The 20,673-nt window shown below is 37.2% G+C and overlaps 3 protein-coding genes across 6 annotated transcripts; 2 read left to right on the forward strand and 1 right to left on the reverse strand.

The window, feature by feature from the left end:
• Nucleotides 1-365: 365 nt before the first annotated feature.
• LOC115956910 lies at nucleotides 366-710 on the reverse strand. The gene has a single exon (XM_031075172.1). It carries the CDS (start codon nucleotides 708-710, stop codon nucleotides 366-368), a length of 345 nt encoding a protein of 114 aa, XP_030931032.1.
• A 5,420-nt stretch (nucleotides 711-6,130) lies between these two features.
• Nucleotides 6,131-11,902, forward strand: LOC115955298. 4 transcript variants are annotated; one of them, XR_004084088.1, is made up of 8 exons: nucleotides 6,131-6,355; nucleotides 8,067-8,180; nucleotides 8,281-8,313; nucleotides 8,431-8,544; nucleotides 8,640-8,889; nucleotides 9,373-9,487; nucleotides 9,832-9,983; nucleotides 11,602-11,864. XR_004084088.1 is itself a non-coding variant. In XM_031073388.1 (8 exons), exons 1-8 carry the CDS (start codon nucleotides 6,263-6,265, stop codon nucleotides 11,636-11,638), a joined length of 921 nt encoding a protein of 306 aa, XP_030929248.1. In that variant the 5' UTR covers nucleotides 6,132-6,262; the 3' UTR covers nucleotides 11,639-11,902. The 4 variants fall into 4 exon arrangements, 3 of the variants coding, with proteins under 3 accessions (XP_030929249.1, XP_030929248.1, XP_030929250.1); XM_031073388.1 differs by having other exon boundaries at nucleotides 6,132-6,355; nucleotides 9,819-9,983; nucleotides 11,602-11,902; XM_031073390.1 differs by having other exon boundaries at nucleotides 6,134-6,355; nucleotides 8,640-8,841; nucleotides 9,819-9,983; nucleotides 11,602-11,902.
• Nucleotides 11,903-16,093: 4,191 nt separating this feature from the next.
• Nucleotides 16,094-19,199, forward strand: LOC115955582 (golgin subfamily A member 6-like protein 22). The gene has a single exon (XM_031073757.1). The coding sequence runs from the start codon at nucleotides 16,314-16,316 to the stop codon at nucleotides 18,897-18,899; it is 2,586 nt and encodes an 861-aa protein (XP_030929617.1). The 5' UTR covers nucleotides 16,094-16,313; the 3' UTR covers nucleotides 18,900-19,199.
• Nucleotides 19,200-20,673: the final 1,474 nt, after the last annotated feature.

Genomic DNA, 20,673 nt, shown 5'->3' on the forward strand with positions numbered 1-20,673 from the left:
GCGTATAGCATCGATGTTGTTTCTTTTCCTTCTGATAATTGTGGAAAGATGGAAGAATTTGGAATTTTTGTCCCATAATTTCAGCCAAAGCTCCCTTGATTTTTGGCGCCACAAGGCTTCTCTCCAAAGGAGCCATTATGATAGCTTGGCTTGAAGGGATGCTTCTAAGTTCCTAGATTGGTTTGAGGGGGACTGTCTCTAGATGTCTTTGATGCATTGCATAAGGGAGTTGATCCTATCCTGGCACATTCTAAAAACTTCCTTATGGTGGTAGCCTGCTTTTTACACAACTTAATAAAGTCTAAGCCAATGGGTTCATCATTCCAAGCACTGTCAATGACCGAGACACAACGGTCGTCCTTTAGCTAGGCAACCTCAAATCTGAAAGGTCGGTGAGCAAAGCAGGATTGAGGGTTCATGTTGAGAACAATAGAAGTATGATCAGGACCTATGGCACCAAGATGAGTTATTGTTGCTCTCGGGTATGCTAGCCTCCTTGAAATGTTAGCAATTTCTCGGTCCAATCTTCTTTTAATTGCGGCATTCCCCCATTTACCTTTCACCCAAGTGTATTTGCCACCAGAGTACCCTAAATCAATAGCATGGACCTCGAACATCAAGTCCTTGAGATAGTTTGTTGAGGAGCTGCCATTTTTACCACTTAATGCTTCATCTTCGTTAAGCACAAAGTTGAAGTCCCCGAAGCACATCTAGGGTCTTAGATGAGATTCAAGTAAGGCCATGAGATTTTCCCATGCTTTCTTCTTTTTTGAGGAGTACGGTGGGCCATAGAAGCCAAACATGAGCCATTCACATGCAAGATCACTAATTTTAACAATAATAAGATTTTTATTGTATTCCACCTCCTTAATAGACAGCCCAGCTTTCCACAAAATACAGAGTTCGCCTGCTTTACCTTTTGCTTCAACAACTAGTAGGTGATCAAACTTAATGGAATTTCTAACAAACTCCATTCTACTAACGGTGGCTTTAGTTTCAGACAGAAAAATTAAATTCGGCCTAGCCCCTTTTATTTAAGCCATTAAGGCTCAAACTGTCGAGGCGTTATAAATGCCCCGACAGTTCCAACCGAGTAGCTTCATGGGGACGGTGGGCGCTTGATAAGGCCTACCTCCTCGGTCGTATAGGTAGGTGAATTGGGGTTTGCAATGGAGTGTGAACAGATTTCAGATAAAGTGTGATAGAAATACTTACGATTGTGTGCTTCATCTTCTGTTTTCTGTCTTTCTTTGAGTATGAAGTACTCCAGGCTCGATTGCAGAATGAGAGCTACTGTCTCTGGGTCAAAGTAGACTGGCTCTGGTCCCCTTGCAACAATTCTGAGACGTTTGGCGAAGAAGTCGAGCTCTTTTTCCGTTACTTTCCTCTTCAAAGGATTTGATGGGGACGGTAATCTATTCGGTGTGGATAGGGGCGGTACTTGGAGCTCTTGGTTAGGTTCAGTGGTGGTAGAACATGGAGATGTGAGGCGTGTGGAGGATTGGATAGTTAGGAATTCAGAGTAATCACTTAAGGTTTGTTGGCGGGTTAGGCTATGAGCATGGTCTGAGCTATTTGGATTGTGGGCTGATGAGTGGGATGCTTGCTCCTTTTTGGGCCTTAGGCCCACTTGCACTGGAGTTAAACGAATCAAATTACGAAAGTCATAGGTTGATGCTTTAGTAGCAGGGCCCGCTTGGGACTTTGCCTTAGCGCATGAGACGTGGTAAGGGACTGTTGTCTCCAGTGGTGATTCCAGCTCAGCTTGTATAGACGTTATAAAGGTAGTACCAACTGTACCTGCTGATGTAGCGGAGGTGAGAATGTCATGGGGTGCCACATGTCATGTGTAGGTAGTGGGCTAGTATAGTGCTCCTAATGCATGTTGTCATTGTTGGCGGTGCCCTTTCAGGTGTACTATCTCACACGGAGATACTATCATTTTCCGGTGGCTGTCTCGTTAAAGCTACAGTCACATTGGAGGCGCCGGTTGGTTGCTCGAAAACCCTTGGTGGTAGGTTGTCGTAACCAGGTCGAAGCCATGGTCCGGTAGCTTTGAATCTGACACTATTGGGATTGCAGAGCTGGAATAGGGTACTTGTACACGACCTTTCTTCGTGCCCTATAAATCCACACTTGTAATAAACATCTATGAGCTTTTCATATTTTATCCCGATCCAAGAGTCAGTATTGTTTGGGCAAGGAAGGAAGAGGCTTGGGATTAGTGGCTTTCTCATAGGGATGTCTACATGAATTTTGAGAAATTTTTTCCATGCACCGCCTGGTTAACCAACTAGATCCACTTTTGTAACTTCTCCCAGCCTCGACCCTATCTTTCTCAAGTTATCCTCTGCATTCCACGAGGCAGGGAGACCATGGACTTGGACCCAAAAAGTTGATGAGGAAAAGTCTATTTCTTGCCAGGTGACTTCTGGGCTCCATTTTTTGAGGATAAGATGGCCTCCCTTGCAAAACCATGGTCGTTTGTGGTACGATTTATGAGCATCTACTTCATGGTGGAATGAGAACATAAAAATGTCCTTATCCATGCGTTTCACCTCCAGTGGATAGACTGGGTTCCAAGCTTTAAGGACCACGTCCCTAACATGGGCGAGGCCTATGTTTTTGTTGGTAATAAGTTTGGTGAAGAGGATGAGGTTTAGAGAGGTGGTGGGGCCTTGGTTTGGAGGGAGCTCTATTCTGGCTTCTTCGTAGGAGACTTTTTCTATGCGAGAAATAAGGTCCGAGACCTCCATGATGATATAGGGAAGGGAGGATGGTATTTGCGTAGTGAGGACGAGTGGGGAAGACGGTATTTTGGGGTGGAGGATGGGTGGAGGAGGATGGACAGATGATGGTGACCTGGGTTGCAAGGTTAGGGGAAAGGTGAGGGGGAGAGAGTACTAGTGGGAGTACGGAGAGAAATTTTTTTTTGAAGTCATGTAGGCAATCTTAACAAACTACACTTTACTAGAGGCCCAGCAATATACTATATAAGAAACTCACCTTACAAAACAAGAGTATAAATGTCACTGAAATATGGATGGCACCCCTATATTATCACCAATCTATCAAGAAAATGGAAAGTTCCTTAATAAAAAAATTGTATTTCAAACCCCACATCTCCTCCCCCATTATCTACTCTCTTTTTTTTTCTTTTCTTTTTTTTTTTTCTTTTTTTTTAAGTATAATTTTATTGATATGAGACAATGTACCTCATGCACATAGATACGAAATAGTATAAAGAATAACACTGTCTACCTCTCCTCCCCCATTATCTACATTTATGTTTCTGTTTTAAATTATCAAATAGGTATTTTATTATGTTGCTGGTAGCGTAAACAGTAACACTCTGTTTGTTTGTTTGTGTTTTTTTTTTTTTTTTTTTTTTATAGGAAAAAGTAACACTTTGTTGAGTGTTGACTATTGCATACTATATAATAGGGTGGAAATGAATAAATATTACTTCTTAAAACTGGAAATATCTTTAGTGTTATAATGTAGGAATTTGTATAAGTATTGCAATTTACAGCCTTCAATCCAGTCAAGTAACAACAAGGTAGACTTGATACAGTGTTGTGTAACCTGAAAAATTTCTCAAGAATATGTGTAGGATAAGATCCCTTCTATTGAATCCTCAAATTTTTATGGATAAAGTCATAAAACATGTGGTAATTAAAAATCCAATTAACATTAAAGATATTAAACTCAATCCAAGTCAAGCTCCAAGCCCAATTATACTTGGAACGCAAGTAAAATATTTTACTTGTATTACATATCCAGTAACCAACTAACCATAATTTAGTGAATGGTTAGTCTAGGAATAGTTTCCTATTAATACCCTAAATTGGATTCATTTAATAATTTATTATCATAAAAGTGTAGTCATCAAAGAATTTCCTTTATGGATTAAGTTGTTAAGACTTAAGAGCTCTCTATCTCTCTCTCTATCTCACACACTCATAGCTTTGACTATTAGGTTTTCATAAGAAACCCTGTCTTCCTTGGCATTCTTTTGGTTGCCTTTGTGTTCTCTAACCTACAATCGTTGCCACCATCAAAACTCTTTGGTGTCCTTGCCTCATGTTAGAGCATTAGCATTGGAAAATGCTAATGCTATCCTATTTTACCCTTCTAAAAACTCACTTTATCATTATACCATCTTATTTTACAATATCTCCACATTCTAAAACTCTATTCTTATTAAAATATTATTTTTTAATCTTTCTCTACTGCTACTTTCCAACCGTCACTTTTTTCCAGATTCCAACGGCTCCACCATCACCAATCACCACACCACCACCACCACCACCACCACCACACCTCCACCTCTACGGCTCCACCATCATCAATCACCACACCACCACCTCCACGGCTCCACCATCATCAATCACCACACTACCACCACCAAAATGCTTCAGCCTTAACTGCTTCAGCCTCTCATCATACACATTACACAATTAGAAAACCCAAACCTATTTCAACAGGCCCGCAGCCATTGATGAACGCAGAGGAACTCATGAACCCAGATACCACCGATCAACCCCGATCACAACAGGGGAGAAAAAAAAAAAAAAAAAAAAAACCAGATCAACCCCGATCAAAACCCAGACACCGCCGCATTGATCAACCCAAATCAACTACCAAAATCCCACCGGAACAAAAACCCAGACACTGCCGATCAACCTTGATCACAACAGGGAAAAAAAAAAAAAAACCAGATCACCCAATCAAAACCCAGACATCGCCGCTTGATCAACCCAAATCAACCACCAAAATCCCACCGGAACAAAAACCCAAACACCGCCGATCAACCCCGATCACAACAGGAAAAAAAAAAAAAAAACCAGATCAACCCAATCAAAACCCAGACACCGCCGCTTGATCAACCCAAATCAACCACCAAAACCCCACCGGAACAAAAACCCAAACACCGCCGATCAACCCCGATCACAACAGGGGGAAAAAAAAAAAACCCAGATCAACCCGATCAAAACCCAGACATCGCCGCGTTGATCAACCCAAAGCCAAACACCGCCGCGTTGATCAACCCAAATCAACCACCAAAATCCCACCGGAACAAAAACCCAGACACTACGAATCAACCCCGATCACAACAGGAAAAAAAAAAAAAAAAAAAAAAAACCCATATCAAGCCCGATCAAAACCCAGAAACTGCCGCCACTGCCGCCGCTAGATCAACGTTTCCTCCATCGTTTATCAACCCAGATCACTATTTCCTCCACTGTGATGTGTTATCTTGATGGTGGGAGGAGAAGGATGTTCGGTTCTAAAGAGAGGAGAGAGCAGATGAGAAAGAGAGAAAGGAAGAGAGAGAGAGAAGATAACAGAAATAATGAGGGAGAGAGAGAAATTTCGGGGGAAAATAAGATTAAAATATTATTATTATTTTTAGAATACTGCTACAGTGTAATTCTAAAGATAGAATTGCACTGTAGCAAGTATTGTAAAAAATTTACAATACTTGCCTTTAGCATTCCGGGATGTAGCATGTTTTGAAGTTTAAAATGCTAAATACACCTTACATATAGCATTAGCATTCTCCAATGCTAATGCTCTTACATCCCTAGTTGTTACTCTTTAAAACATAGTTTGTCATATTATTTTTGACGCGAATTCATTCTTTTATTCCTAAGTCTTAATTCTTTTTTTAGTTCACGATTAAGCTAAATTATTATAAATTACATTTTCTAAATTAGATAGATTTTCAATTTAGTCATTCATCAAAAAATATTGTATTAGTGAAGAGGCATAAAAGAATCTATTTATTCAAAACGGAAACAAATGAATAAGAAAAAACTAATAAATATAATAATTTTTTTTTCTAAAGCAATTTTAGTAATGTTTGGATCACATCTCGCCCTATTCTCATTTCATTTCATCCAACACATACGCTAAGAGATATTTTTCTTTAATTTTCAATACTTTTCAAAAAGTAAAAAAAAAAAAAAAAAAATTCAAGAAAAGTAAACCACCCATTATCCTCCCCCCACCCCCAAAAAAAAAAAAAATCTTACTATAAACTGATTTTTTGTTCTCACTACACGTGGCATCTTCCAAAACATATTTTTTCCCACACCCATTATTGGTTGATTCATAAAAAAACTAATAATAAATTTATTGATCTTCTTTCTCCTCCAAAAATATCACCCATAGTGTCAGTGACCCGTGGCAAAGTTAAAAACTTGATCCACCTCTAACAAATCAAAACGTCCACTGGTTTAATTTTGTTTGCACCAAAATGGAGATCCAAGCGGCCAGACGAAGAATCAACTTGATTGCAGCTCACTTCTCACCTACTGATGATATCTCTGTCACCAATGTCCTCCCAATGGTATATTTCTTGTTATATTCTCGCTTTTTAGTGTTTTTGAGACTCAGTGAGACTGTGGTTAGTGAACACTGTAATTGTTGATATGAGATTATAATTTAGCCATAATCTTGCATTGGGTTCACTTTTTCTGTTTTTGGGTTTTGTTTTATTTTTAGTTGTACATTAAGCAAAAGAAATCAGTTTATGCAATGTTATCTACTAGATCTATTTATCTGCTTAGAATAACTAATATCAGATTTGAGTTTAAGGTTTATTTTGTAGGCTTCATAAGTTCATCAGTAGTGCTAACCATAAGTACTATAAAGTGGTTTGGTTAATACTATGAACTCTACTCCTGTCTGCTCTAATCATAAAACATCTTACGAGTTTAAGTTTCCATTTATGGAAATTAAAAAAGAAAAGAAAAAGAGGACATCTGATATAAGAGTAAAAATCTTGCTTTCTTCCATTTTGTTCCATTATCTAACCCAAAAAAACTGCTTAATTCTTCTTTTTAAGAAGAATGGTTTTAATAAGGAACAACATATTGGGAGGTTGAACTTTTGCCCTGCAATGGAGGATTCATTATAAGAAAGATGGTTCCAAGCAGAATATTCAAGTTCTCACAGTATAAAAAGTTTATTAATAATTTTTTTTTTTAATGTTCTCATGACTTCATCCTGCTAGAGAATTCAAACCCGATGCCTAAGTTAAATAATCAATTTCAATTGTTGATGAAAGGTAACATTGTTGAAATTCTAAAAGTAACTAACATAAGAAATCAAAATTCATCTTATTTCTTTTTGCCCACACTTAGAATTGCGCTTGGTCCAGTAGAGTATGTATTATCCATATTGAGGATCAAGTGTGAAGAGTAATTGACTTCAGACAAAAGGGGGGTCTTAGTTGCTAACTTGATGTATTTTTTCAGCTTCCTTGTGTGCTATCAAACATGAGGTAGCTTTTCTGCAATAAATTACATTACTTATCAGGAAAAAAAAAAAAAAAGACGGAAGGACCAGTTCTAATGCACTAGAAAGGTACAAACTAATTACAATAGATAATGGAACAAAGTAATTTTCATGATGGTTTACCAAATTGAAAATTTTGCTCATGAAAGCTGATTCAATCGAGTGTAATTTAAACATCCGGAACGATGTCTGGTTTTGGCAAGAAGGTGATAATTTAAGTCTTCATACAATTCATTGTCAAGTTTTACACAAACGACCATGTTGCTTGTAATGTCTTTGCCCATGAGATTCTTTAATTTTGTTATCTGAATTCACTGTAAAAGTATTTTTTGAGACTCATGTTACCTTGCAGAAACAACTGGTTATGTTAAAATCCATGATGTTTGTGGATCTTGAGGACCACTGTTGAGTGCTTTTTTTCCAGCTAGTGTCAATCATCAATGTACCCATAAAAAGTGATTTTTAAACAACTCTGAGGAAGGTGTAATGTAATAAATATAGTGGTGTCATTGAGCTTTTCAGTCATTTGGAGTCCCAAGCATCAGGTAGTCTTAATCCTTCAGATATTCATAGGTTAGGCATGAGTATCTCTTGAGCCTTGTTGTAAACACGAATCAATTCTTTGCTTACAAACATCAATTATATTTACTCTTTTTTGCTAAAATACATCAATTAGATTTACAATATAACATAAGTGAGTAACACTTTCTAGTTATTTCCTTACACTCGATTAACTTATCTACTCTTTTTTCCTGTCTCAGAACTGCAGTAGCAGTTTAAACTCTGTGCTCCGGAGGTGTGATAACAGGATGTTTTTTGCAAGGCAAGGATCTGTTTCTCAAGCTAATTTCATGAGGCAGGCTACCATTGAAGAGGTGTTTGTAAATTCCATTTTGTGTAGGAAGAGCAGTTTCTTTGTTTTCCCAATCTTTGGTTACACTCGCTTTACTTATACACTCTGCTTTCTTGTCTCAGAACTGCAGTAGTGAGCAGGCTACCATTGAAGAGGTGTTTACAATTTTCTTAAATTCCATTAAGTGTATTAACTATTAAGAACAGTTGCTTTGATTTTCCCAATTTTTGGTTACACTCGATTAATTTATCCACTCTTCTTTCTTGGTTCAGAACTGCAATAGCAGTTTAAACTCTGTGATCCAAAGGTGTGATAATAGGATGTTTTTTGCAAGGCAAGGATCTGTTTCTCAAGCTAATTTTATGAGGCAGGCTACTACTAAAGAGGTGGTTAGAATTTTCTTAGACTCTATTCTGTTCTCTTATGAATCTTCAAGTACCTGATCCTGTTATTATTCTGTGTTTTAAAAATATTTTGCCAGATCAATCCAGCTGAGTCTGGTTTGCCTCTCAAACCCTCTGGTTATAAGGGATCTTATAATGATTCTGAGGCACCATTATTCTCTAGACCTGTGAAGAAAGAACCAGACTTTGCAAATGTTGCCCAACCTGTGGTGCAAGGTTGCATGTTAACCGTGCCTGAGCCTCCTAAGTTTGCTGGACCAGGCAAAAGAACCAGTGGAAGTAAGAAATTGCATTCCAAGAAGAAAATACACTCCTCTGAATCTAATGGTTAATAGCTTTTAATCACTGAATGAACAAGCATCTACTCATTTGATTTTTAAAATTTACTCTATCTTTTCTTGTTTCTATTAAAATAAGCATGTGGCATTGGCTTGTAAAATATGTGGTAGAGACATGGCTGTTTGCTGCTTGTTTATTTTGAAGGTAAGCAGGTTGGCAATACTTACCAACTAAATTGCTAGCTCGACTATGACCTATGAAAAGAGTGCCTAGCAGTTCTTAATGTTTTAACAAGCATCTCTTTCAAATTATTTATATATATTTTTTAAAATTTTAAATTTTAAAATTCATAGATTGGTATTCAGTAAAGTTGTCTACTTTGTACAAATCCTTAAACACCTCCTCTAATATCAAAACAGGGCAAGTAGAATTTCAATGATGAAAGGGTATGTGGTTTCTTTATTGTGGATTGGAGTTGGAGATATTTAATAGATCATTCATACTACGGAGGACTTGTTCTTTTTCATGCAGGAATTGAGTGGTCTCCCAGGATGGATGTTGCAGAATCAGGATGCAATTATGTTGTGACAGTGGAAATTCCAGGCGTCAATCGCCATGACATTAGCGTGGAGATTGATGACCAGAAGTAAGATGTATTCTGATGATTTACATTTATCTATTCACAAATATTTATTCTTATCTTAATTTTTATACAAAACTTTGGATTGGTCAAGGACAAGAAAATAAGAATATTGATTGAATTAAATTATGAAATCTCAATTTCAAAACTTGTGCTGTTGGAGTCATTTCTCTCTACTCCTCCTTTGCAAATGATCAAATTAGCATGTGTTATATATTTGTCATGTGCCTTAATTTTTTAATACATCTATGAATTGGTTGGCCTGATCAATCTCTATGATCAATATCTAAACTTCTGAATTTAAACGTGTGATGATATGAATGCAATTTTGTGACAGATTAACTGTACAGGGTAGACGCTCAACCCAGTACTGGAAAGTGTCAGGTTTTTCAAATGATTCAATCTCTGCATATCACAAACAAGAGATTTTACAAGGACCATACCAGGTAGTATGGCCACTTCCTGCAAATGTCAACAAGGACAGTGTCTCGGCTGAATTTTTGTAAGTCACAGCTTTATAGCCATGCATTCCTTCTAATTTTATGTTTCTACTTTAGTATGGACACCAAAGTAAGCTTCAGTCACAAATTTTGATTTCTATTATATGCCTTAGTTAGCATATTGTGGAATTATTACCGGTAGTGGTGAAATGAGGAGTAGGTGTGGTGATGTGTAAATGCAGTTGTGATGGGATAAGGAACTGAAGCCTGCTTCTTTATTAGATATGAATAAAATATAGAATAATTTTCTTTAAAATTTTGAAATATTTTACCTTTTCCTATATATGAAATTTGAGAAGTTAGTACCTAGCGCCATAGAATTAATGTGTAGATTTCTAAAAATCTTTAAAATAAATGGAATTACATTTTAACTATCAGAAAACATTATAATATTTAAATTTATAAATCAGTTATGATAGGATTAAATTTAAAGGTTGTCTTTGTACCAAACAAAAATGCTAAAGACTGGTGCTACTTTTTCTTGTCAAAAGCATAAATTAAACTGCATTTATGAAAAGGCTAGCTATAAGCCTATAACACTGATCAAGTGATTTTGGGTGAAAAGATATCAACAAATAAAGGGGGCAAGCCTTTTGGGGCAGATATTTAATTTTTAAAGTGGTAGATGGTGAAGAGAGTATCAGTTATTTTTGATAACAGGTCATGATGGTCATTATGAAGCAAGCGTTTATATAGTCCATCTGAAGCCATTCATCAAATTTACTGTACACAAAAGAAACATTAAAAAAAAAAAAAAAAAACAAATAAACAGAAAGTTGGAAAAAATTGGATTAGAGAAGTAAAGGAGCTGGCATGATGTGCAAATGGCGATTTTTTTTGGTTTGTCCAATATGATGTGATTTTTCTCATGAAACTCCTTAAAAATTCAGTGGTCAATCTGGTGATCAGCATGCAAGGATTTCCTGATTTTCTTAGTCCATGGTTAAGTGCAAGGGCTCCCAGTTGCTCAAGTGGTATCTTTGAATGTATCAGGTTTTTCTGCAGATGAATGATGATTCCTTAAATATTGATGCATAAACAGTCTCATCTCTCAATTTACCACTTGGAAACTCAAGCTGGAAACTTCTAATTGCCTTCATTCCTATAAGCCAAATTTCATCACATATATACTTGACGCCAGTTTATATTGTTCCTCAATATAGCTTAAAATGTTTGTAGAATTTTAATATTTGGGAAAAGTCATTTATATTAGTTCTTTACGTGACAACTCCATCAATTTGATGGGCTAGGCTGTGGGGGAAGTGCTACACAAATATAAATAAAAACATGTTGTATACGTACTTTCTGACTTCAGTAAGCACTTCTTGTTCTTTTATGTTAGGGTAATTATTGTTATACACACACTTTTTCACAAAATCGTACAAACACACGAAAATTGCATTGAAATTGTGAAGTCACGAAAAATAAAGAGTATTTCTTATGTTTATGTAGTGCAAATTTCATCACAATGTTATGCAAACCATGATATTTTCAAACTTTAGATTTTTCAGTGTTATAATGGGGACTGTCACTGTTGTAAATTCAGATTGAGTATTATATAATGTCATGTAATCATTATATCATACACAGTGCTAATCTTCATAATTTTTGTTGATGCAGGGATGGATTTCTACAAATTATTATTCCTAAAATATAAGATCATTGTTGAGCTGAGCTGCAGTGGCATGAATATGTTTGTTTGAATGTATGTGTGGCACTTGAAAAAACAAATCTTCACTGTTGTAAGCAGTGTTCATCATCTTGAACATGCGTTGTATGTGTGTACCACTTCAACTCTTTGCATAGTATATTTTATAAACAGGAGGACGAAAATGAAGCTCTGAATAAAGATTTTAATATAGATTATGTTTAAGTTCAGCAAATTACTCTTACAGTCAGAAATTTTAATCTCCTTTATATATCCTGACGGTGGTTTTTCTTTCTTGCTTGTGCTTGATGGTTAACTTCGCACTATTATGCATTAACCCTGTGTCCATTTGTTGTAACAAGAGTAAAATTAAAAATTTAAACAATAAATCTAATGACACAATAAATATACAATATATTTTATGTGTTGACATATTGTAATTGGTGTACAATAAAAATGATATTAGTGGTTATCTCATATGAAACTGAAAGCAATGCTAATAGCAGTAGCATTGTTGAAGTGTAAAATTCGCACTATTAGCTAAAATAATTTTATGTTGTTTGCATTGGGCGGCAAGCTGGGGCAATTTTGAAAATCATCTATAGATCATGGTTCATGTACTAGAGCACTGCAACCAGCAGCACAATCATATGAAAAATCTGATGACTATAAGGTTGAGTTTGGATTGCACTGAAATTATCTCTTTCTGCGTTTGACGTTTTTCTGTGGGTCTCGTGTATTGTTCACGTGACTCGTAAGTACGGATTTCAATAAATTTAACTTTAAAACTAAGTCTCATGTACTATTCACACATTTAAAAATTATTTCGCTACAGTATTTTCAGTTTTCAGCAATAAGCGGTATTTAAATAGACCTCAAATGAAACAAAACAATTTTTTTTTTTTTTTTTTGAGATAATTACATTATGCTGTTAACTTTGTGTTGAGGTCCAAAAAATCACAGTACCGAGGTCCAAAGAAATAAACACAAGGGGCCATAAAAAAATGAAAAGAGGTGGTAAGCCCAAAAGGCTTGAAGCCCAAAAACCATAAAGAAAAAAAAGACAAGCCTGGAAGCCTATGAGAAAAGAAGAAAAAGTGAAAAGAAGCTCAGACCAGAAGATTGGAAAATTACCAGTGTAAAAAAAAAGCTGAGCCAGGATCCCTAGAGGCTGCCAAAGGCTCGGGATCCTCGAGGCGTGTAGCACAGCCAAGAGAGGATTAAAACAGCTCAAAGGAAAAGCCAAAAGAACACAAGAAACAGAGGATGGATACATCCTTCTCAGGTACTAGAGATCCAGCAAGAAAAGAGGAAAACCTGGAGTGACCTCTCACAGCGCAAGTGGACGGTACCTCGGGGAACCAGAATGAAGGGCTATAAAAAGGGGAGTAGCAACAAAGGACTTTCGAACCGGCAGAGTGGGATTCCGCCCATTTGAGAAAAAAGATAAAGAAAAAGGACGGCCAAAAAGCTGAACCATGAGGAATGTGACATCAGTGCACTCTGAAATAGATAGTAAGCCATGGACTTTCGAGGAAACAACACTAAAAGGAAGAAAAGAATGAGGAACAGGGAAAACTGAACCTCCTGGACGATGGGCACAAAACAGGCTCTGGTACCCAGGGGGCAAAACAGGGAAATCAATAGTTCCCCGGGACTCTAGAATAACACTATAAGAGGGGAGAAAGATTGCGAAGAAGGGATAGAGAGAAAAATTACAACAGAATCATTGAGAAAGTTCTATCGAGAAGAAAACTCAGAGAAATTAGTAAATTATCTCCCAGTATCCCAGAAACAGCCACTATAGCATATACTCGATTCAAAAAGAATCAAACTTTGCAAGTTTTAGAGGCTTGAATAGCCATCTAAGACTGTGATTTTTGAGCTTACTTGAACCTTGTATCACGTCTTAGTGAGTACACTGTAATCATAATAAAGAAAATTCAATGAAGTATTTCTTATTGATTTGAGGATCCCTAACCATTACTTTGTACATTTACTGTTTGCTTTGCATTACTTTTGTTGTTTTGATTGTTGTTCAATATAAATATTCTCGTTTGCTAGTTTATGTATATTGTAGGAAGTATGCCCTGTGCACCACTTGATTCTTAAACAGCCCTTTAGTTGCAGTGAATCAAAGTCCAGTCCACCAAGTTACAATCATTTGGCCAAGGATCCTCGGGCCTGTGTGCTAAAGAAAAAAGCACTCTCACACTTTGCAAGTCGAACCCTTTCTGTCTAAACTTTTAAACACTTTTGTGTATGGAAAAGTGTCAATTAAGTTATAAAGTTCTTGGCAAATTGCTAAAAATTGATTAAAAATTGAGGCATTGTTTTCAAATTTTATTTAGAAAAAGGAAATTAGAGAAATTAGGACCCATGTAATAAAGGAGACAAAAGTGTGGCTACAAACTTATTTGTAGTTAATAGCTATAACTCCACTCAACATCTTTTTATTGTATGAGAATTTGAATTATATTTTCTTTTAGACAAATTTTAGCTACAAAATTTCTTGTAGTTTTAAGCTACAACCTTACTTAATAAAATAAAGGCGAAAAACACATTTTGGTCCCTACATTTTCGCACGATTCCTACTTTGGTCCCTAAATTTTATTTTTACCGCTTTTAGTCCCTATTTAGAAAAACGCCTTCTGTTTTAGTCATTTCCGTCAGTGCCGTTAGGGCACTGACCTACGTGGCAAACAGAATTATTAAAATAATAATAAAAAATTTTATTTTGTCATTAAAAAATGCCAAGTTAGCATTTAAATTTTAAAAAATAATTTATTAAATTTAACTAAATAAAAAAATAAAAAACAGAAATAAATATAAAAAATCACATTTATCAAGATTGAAGTGTGTCTTGAGCAAGAACAACAAGAACACTAACCCAGATTTAAGTACACAAAAAAAATCATTGAATTTTAATTTTATGTTCTTGTGTTCTGGGTTTGTGTACTTAAATCTGGGTTAGTGTTCTTGTTGTTCTTGCTCAAGACACACTTCAATCTTGATAAATGTGATTTTTTATTTTTATTTCTGTTTTTTATTTTTTTATTTAGTTAAATTTAATAAATTATTTTTTAAAATTTAAATACTGACTTGGCATTTTTTAATGACAAAATAAAATTTTTTATTATTATTTTAATAATTCCGTTTGCCACGTAGGTCAGTGCCCTAACGGCACTGACGGAAAGGATTAAAATAGAAGGCGTTTTTCTAAACAGGGACTAAAAGCGGTAAAAATAAAATTTAGGGACCAAAGTAGGAATCGTGCGAAAATGTAGGGACCAAAATGTGCTTTTCGCCTAAAATAAATAGTATTACGTATTTTGAAAATTTAACTATTAAATTACATGTTTTTTACTCTCTTAATGCATGATAGGAATAAATCTCAAAGTAGATGGATCCAATTAACGGAGGCAATCATAAGTGACAAAGTCACCAAAAGAGATGGCCTAGTCATTCTACCAACCAAAGAACTAGTAGACGGGTTCATAACTTGGACGGAGAGGCAGGGCGACGGGTGGACTCCTTAAAGTAGACAGATCCAAGGGAGACGGTTTGTTGAAGCCACGTGGCACCTATGTGGCATGAGTGGTCTCCAAGAATCCTAATATGGAAATATCTTGCATTCTACGCCCAACCATAATCAGAGGAATCCCTACAAGAAAGGGATCCCATAAAATACAAATATCAATGAGAATCTTCTCTACAAGGAAATACATTCTCCGCCAAGAAACGGAGGTCAGCTCTACACTACTATAAAAACCCCAAAACTCTCATAAATCAAGGTACGCTGTGTACGCATAATTCCCCAGCTCCGACATACTAAAGTGGTAGAAATTCTATTTCTAACTTAACATTTAGAGGGTATTTGATCAGTACCACACCGGTACTCTCTGTAGGATACTCTTTGTAAGGTCTTCTTAGGTTTTGTTAAAAGCAAGTGAGGACCATGCGGCTCACTAATGATTTTTTGCATCATCAATACACATGTCAAATTTGTGTTCTTTATGCTTTCTTAATACACATGTATCAATCATATATTATTTATTACTATATAATTTATAAGTTTATATTTTATGCATAATTTTAAATTACAACAATTTGAAATTTAAATAATTTATTGATGATATAGCTAATGATATTTAATTTTCTAAAAATTTTGTAAGTATGAAGGATATAAGAAGTAGATGTAATTTAATTGTGGATTTGTCAAAATTTACCTCTAATAAAAATATATTAAATAAGATTATTGTAATTCATCTAATTTTATAACTAAATTTTATCATTTTCTTTTTATGTCCTTCACATTTAAATTTTGTTCACAACATCAAAATTTATATTTAGCTAATTAATTTTTTTTAAGCTAGATTTTGTGCTAATTATAATGGAAATAGATAAAAGGAGGGACAGTGCGAGTTCAAAGTTAGGGTGAGTTGGCAAATTAGTACGAGGAAATTCCCAATCAAATCCCATCTCACCACGAAAACGAGGGGATTCAAAAGGTCACTCAGGACTCAGGTCCACTCCATACGCATCTGCTTTTCTCTGTGTGGAACTGTGAGTGAGGGAGAGTAAGTAAAAACTATTCGTATTACTAACACACAAACTAAAGAAAAAGAAACCCAATTCCCATCTCTCAAACACTAAAAAGAAGTCTTTCACTGTTGAACCCACCATGAGCTCTCCCACCCATTCCCAACAAGAACACCACTCTCAAGACCCAAACAACATGACCGCTCAAAATCAAGATCAAGATCAAGATCAAGATCAACAAAACCCACAATCTCAAGATCCCCAATCCCCACTATCCCTAACCCTTCAAATTGAAGACCCACAAAACCCATCTCACGATCAAACCCCAGCAATCCAAGAAGAACCAACCCCACTCTTCTCTCCCAAAACCACCACCGCCGACTCCCACTACCACGTCTTCTCTCGCCGAGCCCCAAAGCGAAACAAGAAGAACGCCCACAAGCGCCGAATCTCTCTCGAAAAGTCCCAGAAGAAATTCAAAGCCCTAATCGAAATCCTCAACCCAATTCCCTTTTTGCCCTCTAAAACCCTAGACTTTCTGAGCCACGAGAAGCTTCTAAGGCGCCTCGGTTTGTGGGATTTCGTTCATATTGAGTTCGATAGGTCTCTCCGCACCGACCTTCTCGCTCAGCTCATTGCTAATTACAGTTCCCAGGGTCGTTGTAGTTATGTTGAGTCGGTTCGTGTTAATCTCAACCGTGCCGATCTGGCTCGGGCGTTGAGGTTGCCGTTGCCGGTGAAGAAGGGCGCCGCCACTTCGGTGGTGGAGGTGGACTCGCTGGGGTCGGCGGAGGAGATTGGGTTTTTGGAGGATTTGGTGTCGAATTGGATTCTTTTGCACGAGGATACGTGGATGATGCCGAATGAGGTGTTGAATTGGACCAAGGTGATTAAGGAAGGGAATTTTGAGAAGATGGATTGGGCTAGTTTGATTTGGTTTATGGTCGAGAAGGAGCTTGTGCAATCGCCAAATCTGGTTAATTGTTATTACGCCTCGCATTTGCAGCATCTCATAAGGTCGCAGCGCGAGGAGTTGCTGATGGAGGCACCTAAGGTGGAGGTGGAGGTGGAGGATGTGAAGGACGATGACGATGAAGATGAGTTATCTATGCTGAAGGAGCCACCTAAGGTGGTGCTGGAGGCAGTGGAGGAGGTGAAGGACGATGACAATGAGCCCACGCCGCCGAAGGAGGCACCTAATGTGGTGGTGGAGGAAGTGGAGGAGGTGAAGGGCAGTGACAATGTGGAGGAAGATTTGTTGGGTAGTGCTGGAGATGTTAAGATGGCCGAGGCTGAAAATTTTCAGGTGCAGGGATCAGAGGAAGAATCTCGGGTTTGTGAATTGGAGGAGCATACAATTGAATTGAGTCTTGGGCATGATAATGCGGAGAGAGTTGAAGAGAAGGTGGAGGGAGTTGAAGAAAAGGCGGAGAAGGTTGAAGAGAAGATGGAGGTTGAGGTTGAGGTTGAGAATGTTAAGGAGCGGGTTGGGGATGAAGATGTTATGGATTATGAGCTATGTAGGGAGGAAAGTAAGGAGCAGAATGAGGATGTTGTGGATTTTGAGCAATGTAGGGAGGAAAGTAAGGAGCAGGACGAGGGTGCGCAGTGGCTTTTGGATGGGAAGAGCAGTTTGGGTGATTTGGGGGAACCATTTTTGAGGCCATGCAATGTGGGCGAAGTTAGGGGCTTGGTTAGTGAGGAGGAGGAGAAGAAGAGAGAAGAGGAAGAAGTAGATGAAGAAGGACAAGACGAAGAAGAGGAAGAGGAAGAAGAAGAAGAAGAAGAAGAAGAAGAAGAAGGTGAACGGGAGGTTGGTGGGTTCAATCTTTCGCCCAAGTGCAATCCGCTAGACAGTTTGGCTCCGGGGGGGAGTCTAATTCCGGATATGCACATGCCTTTTAGCTCGGGGTTGGAAATCCGTGATCATTTGGCAGTTGACTTTTTGTCGTCTAGGGATGATAGTAGGTTACTGTCTGCTGGTACGTCACTTTTTGGTAATGCTAACAAGAGGGGGATTGATCATGAGAATGATAACATTCATAACTCTTTTAATGGTGGTAATAAGAGGTTGAGGAGTGACGGGTCATGGGATGGTAAAGCAACTGACTTTGATATGTGTATGGAGCAAATACAACATTGGATGGGGAAAACTAGGACAGTGTATGCAGCAAAAGAACAGGCTTGTGCGGAAGCTACTGTGAATCAACAGTTCCTACTGAATGAGTTGCAGCAGCGAGAAACCATGATTGATCACTTGCGCACTGTTAAGTTTGAAGAGCAACAGAAGAGACAAGTGGAGGTGTACCGGCTCGAGCGTGAGCTTTTTTTGATGGGAAATCTATTAGAGGGTTATAGGAAGGCCTTGAAAGAAACGAGTAGGGCATTTTCTGAATACAGGGCACGCTGCCCGCAGCCTGAAGAGCCACTTTACAAGGATGTTCCTGGATCTGGAGGGCTTGTTTTGAGCACCATGGAACTGGAAAAGCGACGCCTGAAGCAAGAAGAAGAAGACAGGATGAACCGTTTGCTGATCGAGAGGAAAGTTAAAGACTTTGAAGGAGGATGGGTTCATAAATTTGAATCACATTCTGAGGCGGTTAATTTGCTTGGTAATAGGTTGCTGGATGTTGAGAATCGAGTGAAAGTAGTTAAGGAGTCTTTCACGAAAAGTAGGGTTTCAGAAACGTCAGAAGGGGCTCCCAATGAACCATGCACTTCTCAGTAAGTCCTCACTTTGTGCTGTCTAAATGTAAGAATGTGGAGCAGCTCTTTTGTGTAATATAGAAGCTTCAGCTTTTTCTTCATATTTCGATGGAGATTATATTTATCCAAATCTAGTATATCTGTTGGCCGCTTGAAGTAGTGATAGGGACCTGTTATGTTTAGTAGACTACTAGTATTACGAGTACTGCTTTTATTAAGTATAGAACACATGATTCATGTTCATTACTGACATTTTCTTCCCAACTTGCATTCATGTATGAGCCTTATCTGCTTATCCCATGAAAATGTATGCTTGTTTGCTCTTTGCGGATAGTATCTAGATTCTGTGTATAGTCATTACTGGTTTTTTTGGAATTGATGATAAAAACAAAATGGAATAGAGACAAGAGCGCCCAACCCAAGCTCAAGTTGTTTGCAGAAAAGATTAGGTGAATGGAGTTCAACATGGAAATACTAGAAAACTAGAGAGAGATAGTAATTTGTCCTTAATAAATTATATCTTTCTGTTGCTTTTTCTTTCTCCTTTGGAAACACTTGGGAGGAGCCAACCAGTTGCACTACAAGCCGCCTGTGGGGGTACTTTAACACTTTCAGCTATTGTCAATGCTTTTAGCTTTATACCTTTGTAAACCATAGTTCTTGTTATTATCTTGAGTCTTCGACTTGGTCTTTTATTGTCAATGCTTTTAGCTTTTATCTATTTTCAATGGTTTTAGTTTTATACCTATGTAAACCATAGTTCTTGTTATTATCTTGAGTCTTCATATGTGTTGACTTGGTCTTTACTGTCCAAAGAGCTAATACCTTTAGATGATGTATTGTATCAATACAATTGCATTTCCTGTGTACATAGATTGTGTTGTTTCTCTTTTTAATAAAGCTATTTTGTTATATTTATATATTATATGTATAATGTATCTATGTATAATTTTTAATTGTTTCCTTTTTTTTTTTTTGGGTTAAATTATAGGGCACTGTCTTGTAGTAAGTCTTGTTGGCTTAATGAATTTAGATTGAAAGGTTATGAACTCTTTAGTTGCCTACGAAGATATTATTGTAGTTCTTGTCCGTCAATTATATATTTTTTTGTTTAAATGTAGCTTATAACTTTCCAATAGAGTGTCTAAATTAGTTTATCCTTTCTGGACCATGATCATTGTGCTGCATGTCTCTCCTTTCCCCAACCCCCCTTTCCTCTGGTCTTTGTAGCATTTAACTAGGAAATCACACCTTGGTAGCCCAATGCTTTTACATTAGTGAATAGTGAACGTCGTTGCCTGACATAATCAGTTCTAGGGTGTTTCTGGCTTCAAAATCTTATTTATGAATTTTTTTGCTCTTCATTGTCTCGTGAAAATGAATTTCTTGCTAGGTTGATGTTAGCTATAAATTGACCAAATGAACAGAAGAAGATAATCAATCAATTATAATATCTTGATATTTTTCTACTGCCAATGACCTCTTAACTCAAATGTTACCTCCAATTGTAAGAATGGTTTAAGACCCATTAGGTAGGTGCGGAACTTACCAATAGAATTTATTTTTTTCCCTTGGTGCGGCTTTAGCAGGCGAAGACAGTAAAGGGAAATGGAAGCTTCAGTGAGTACCTTTATAGTGCTTTGGAAAATCATTAGAGCTCTGGTTATACCAGCGGTGGTACCTGTTACCAGTCAATACATGCTTAAAATTCCACTTTTCACATTGGACATTGTGCATTCATTATGTCCCTATTTTCTCTTCTTCAGGTTGTAGTGTAGCATAAGTGGAATTTTGTT

This window comes from Quercus lobata, chromosome 8 (genome assembly GCF_001633185.2).
Source record: "Quercus lobata isolate SW786 chromosome 8, ValleyOak3.0 Primary Assembly, whole genome shotgun sequence".
In the NCBI taxonomy this organism is placed as follows: domain Eukaryota; kingdom Viridiplantae; phylum Streptophyta; class Magnoliopsida; order Fagales; family Fagaceae; genus Quercus; species Quercus lobata.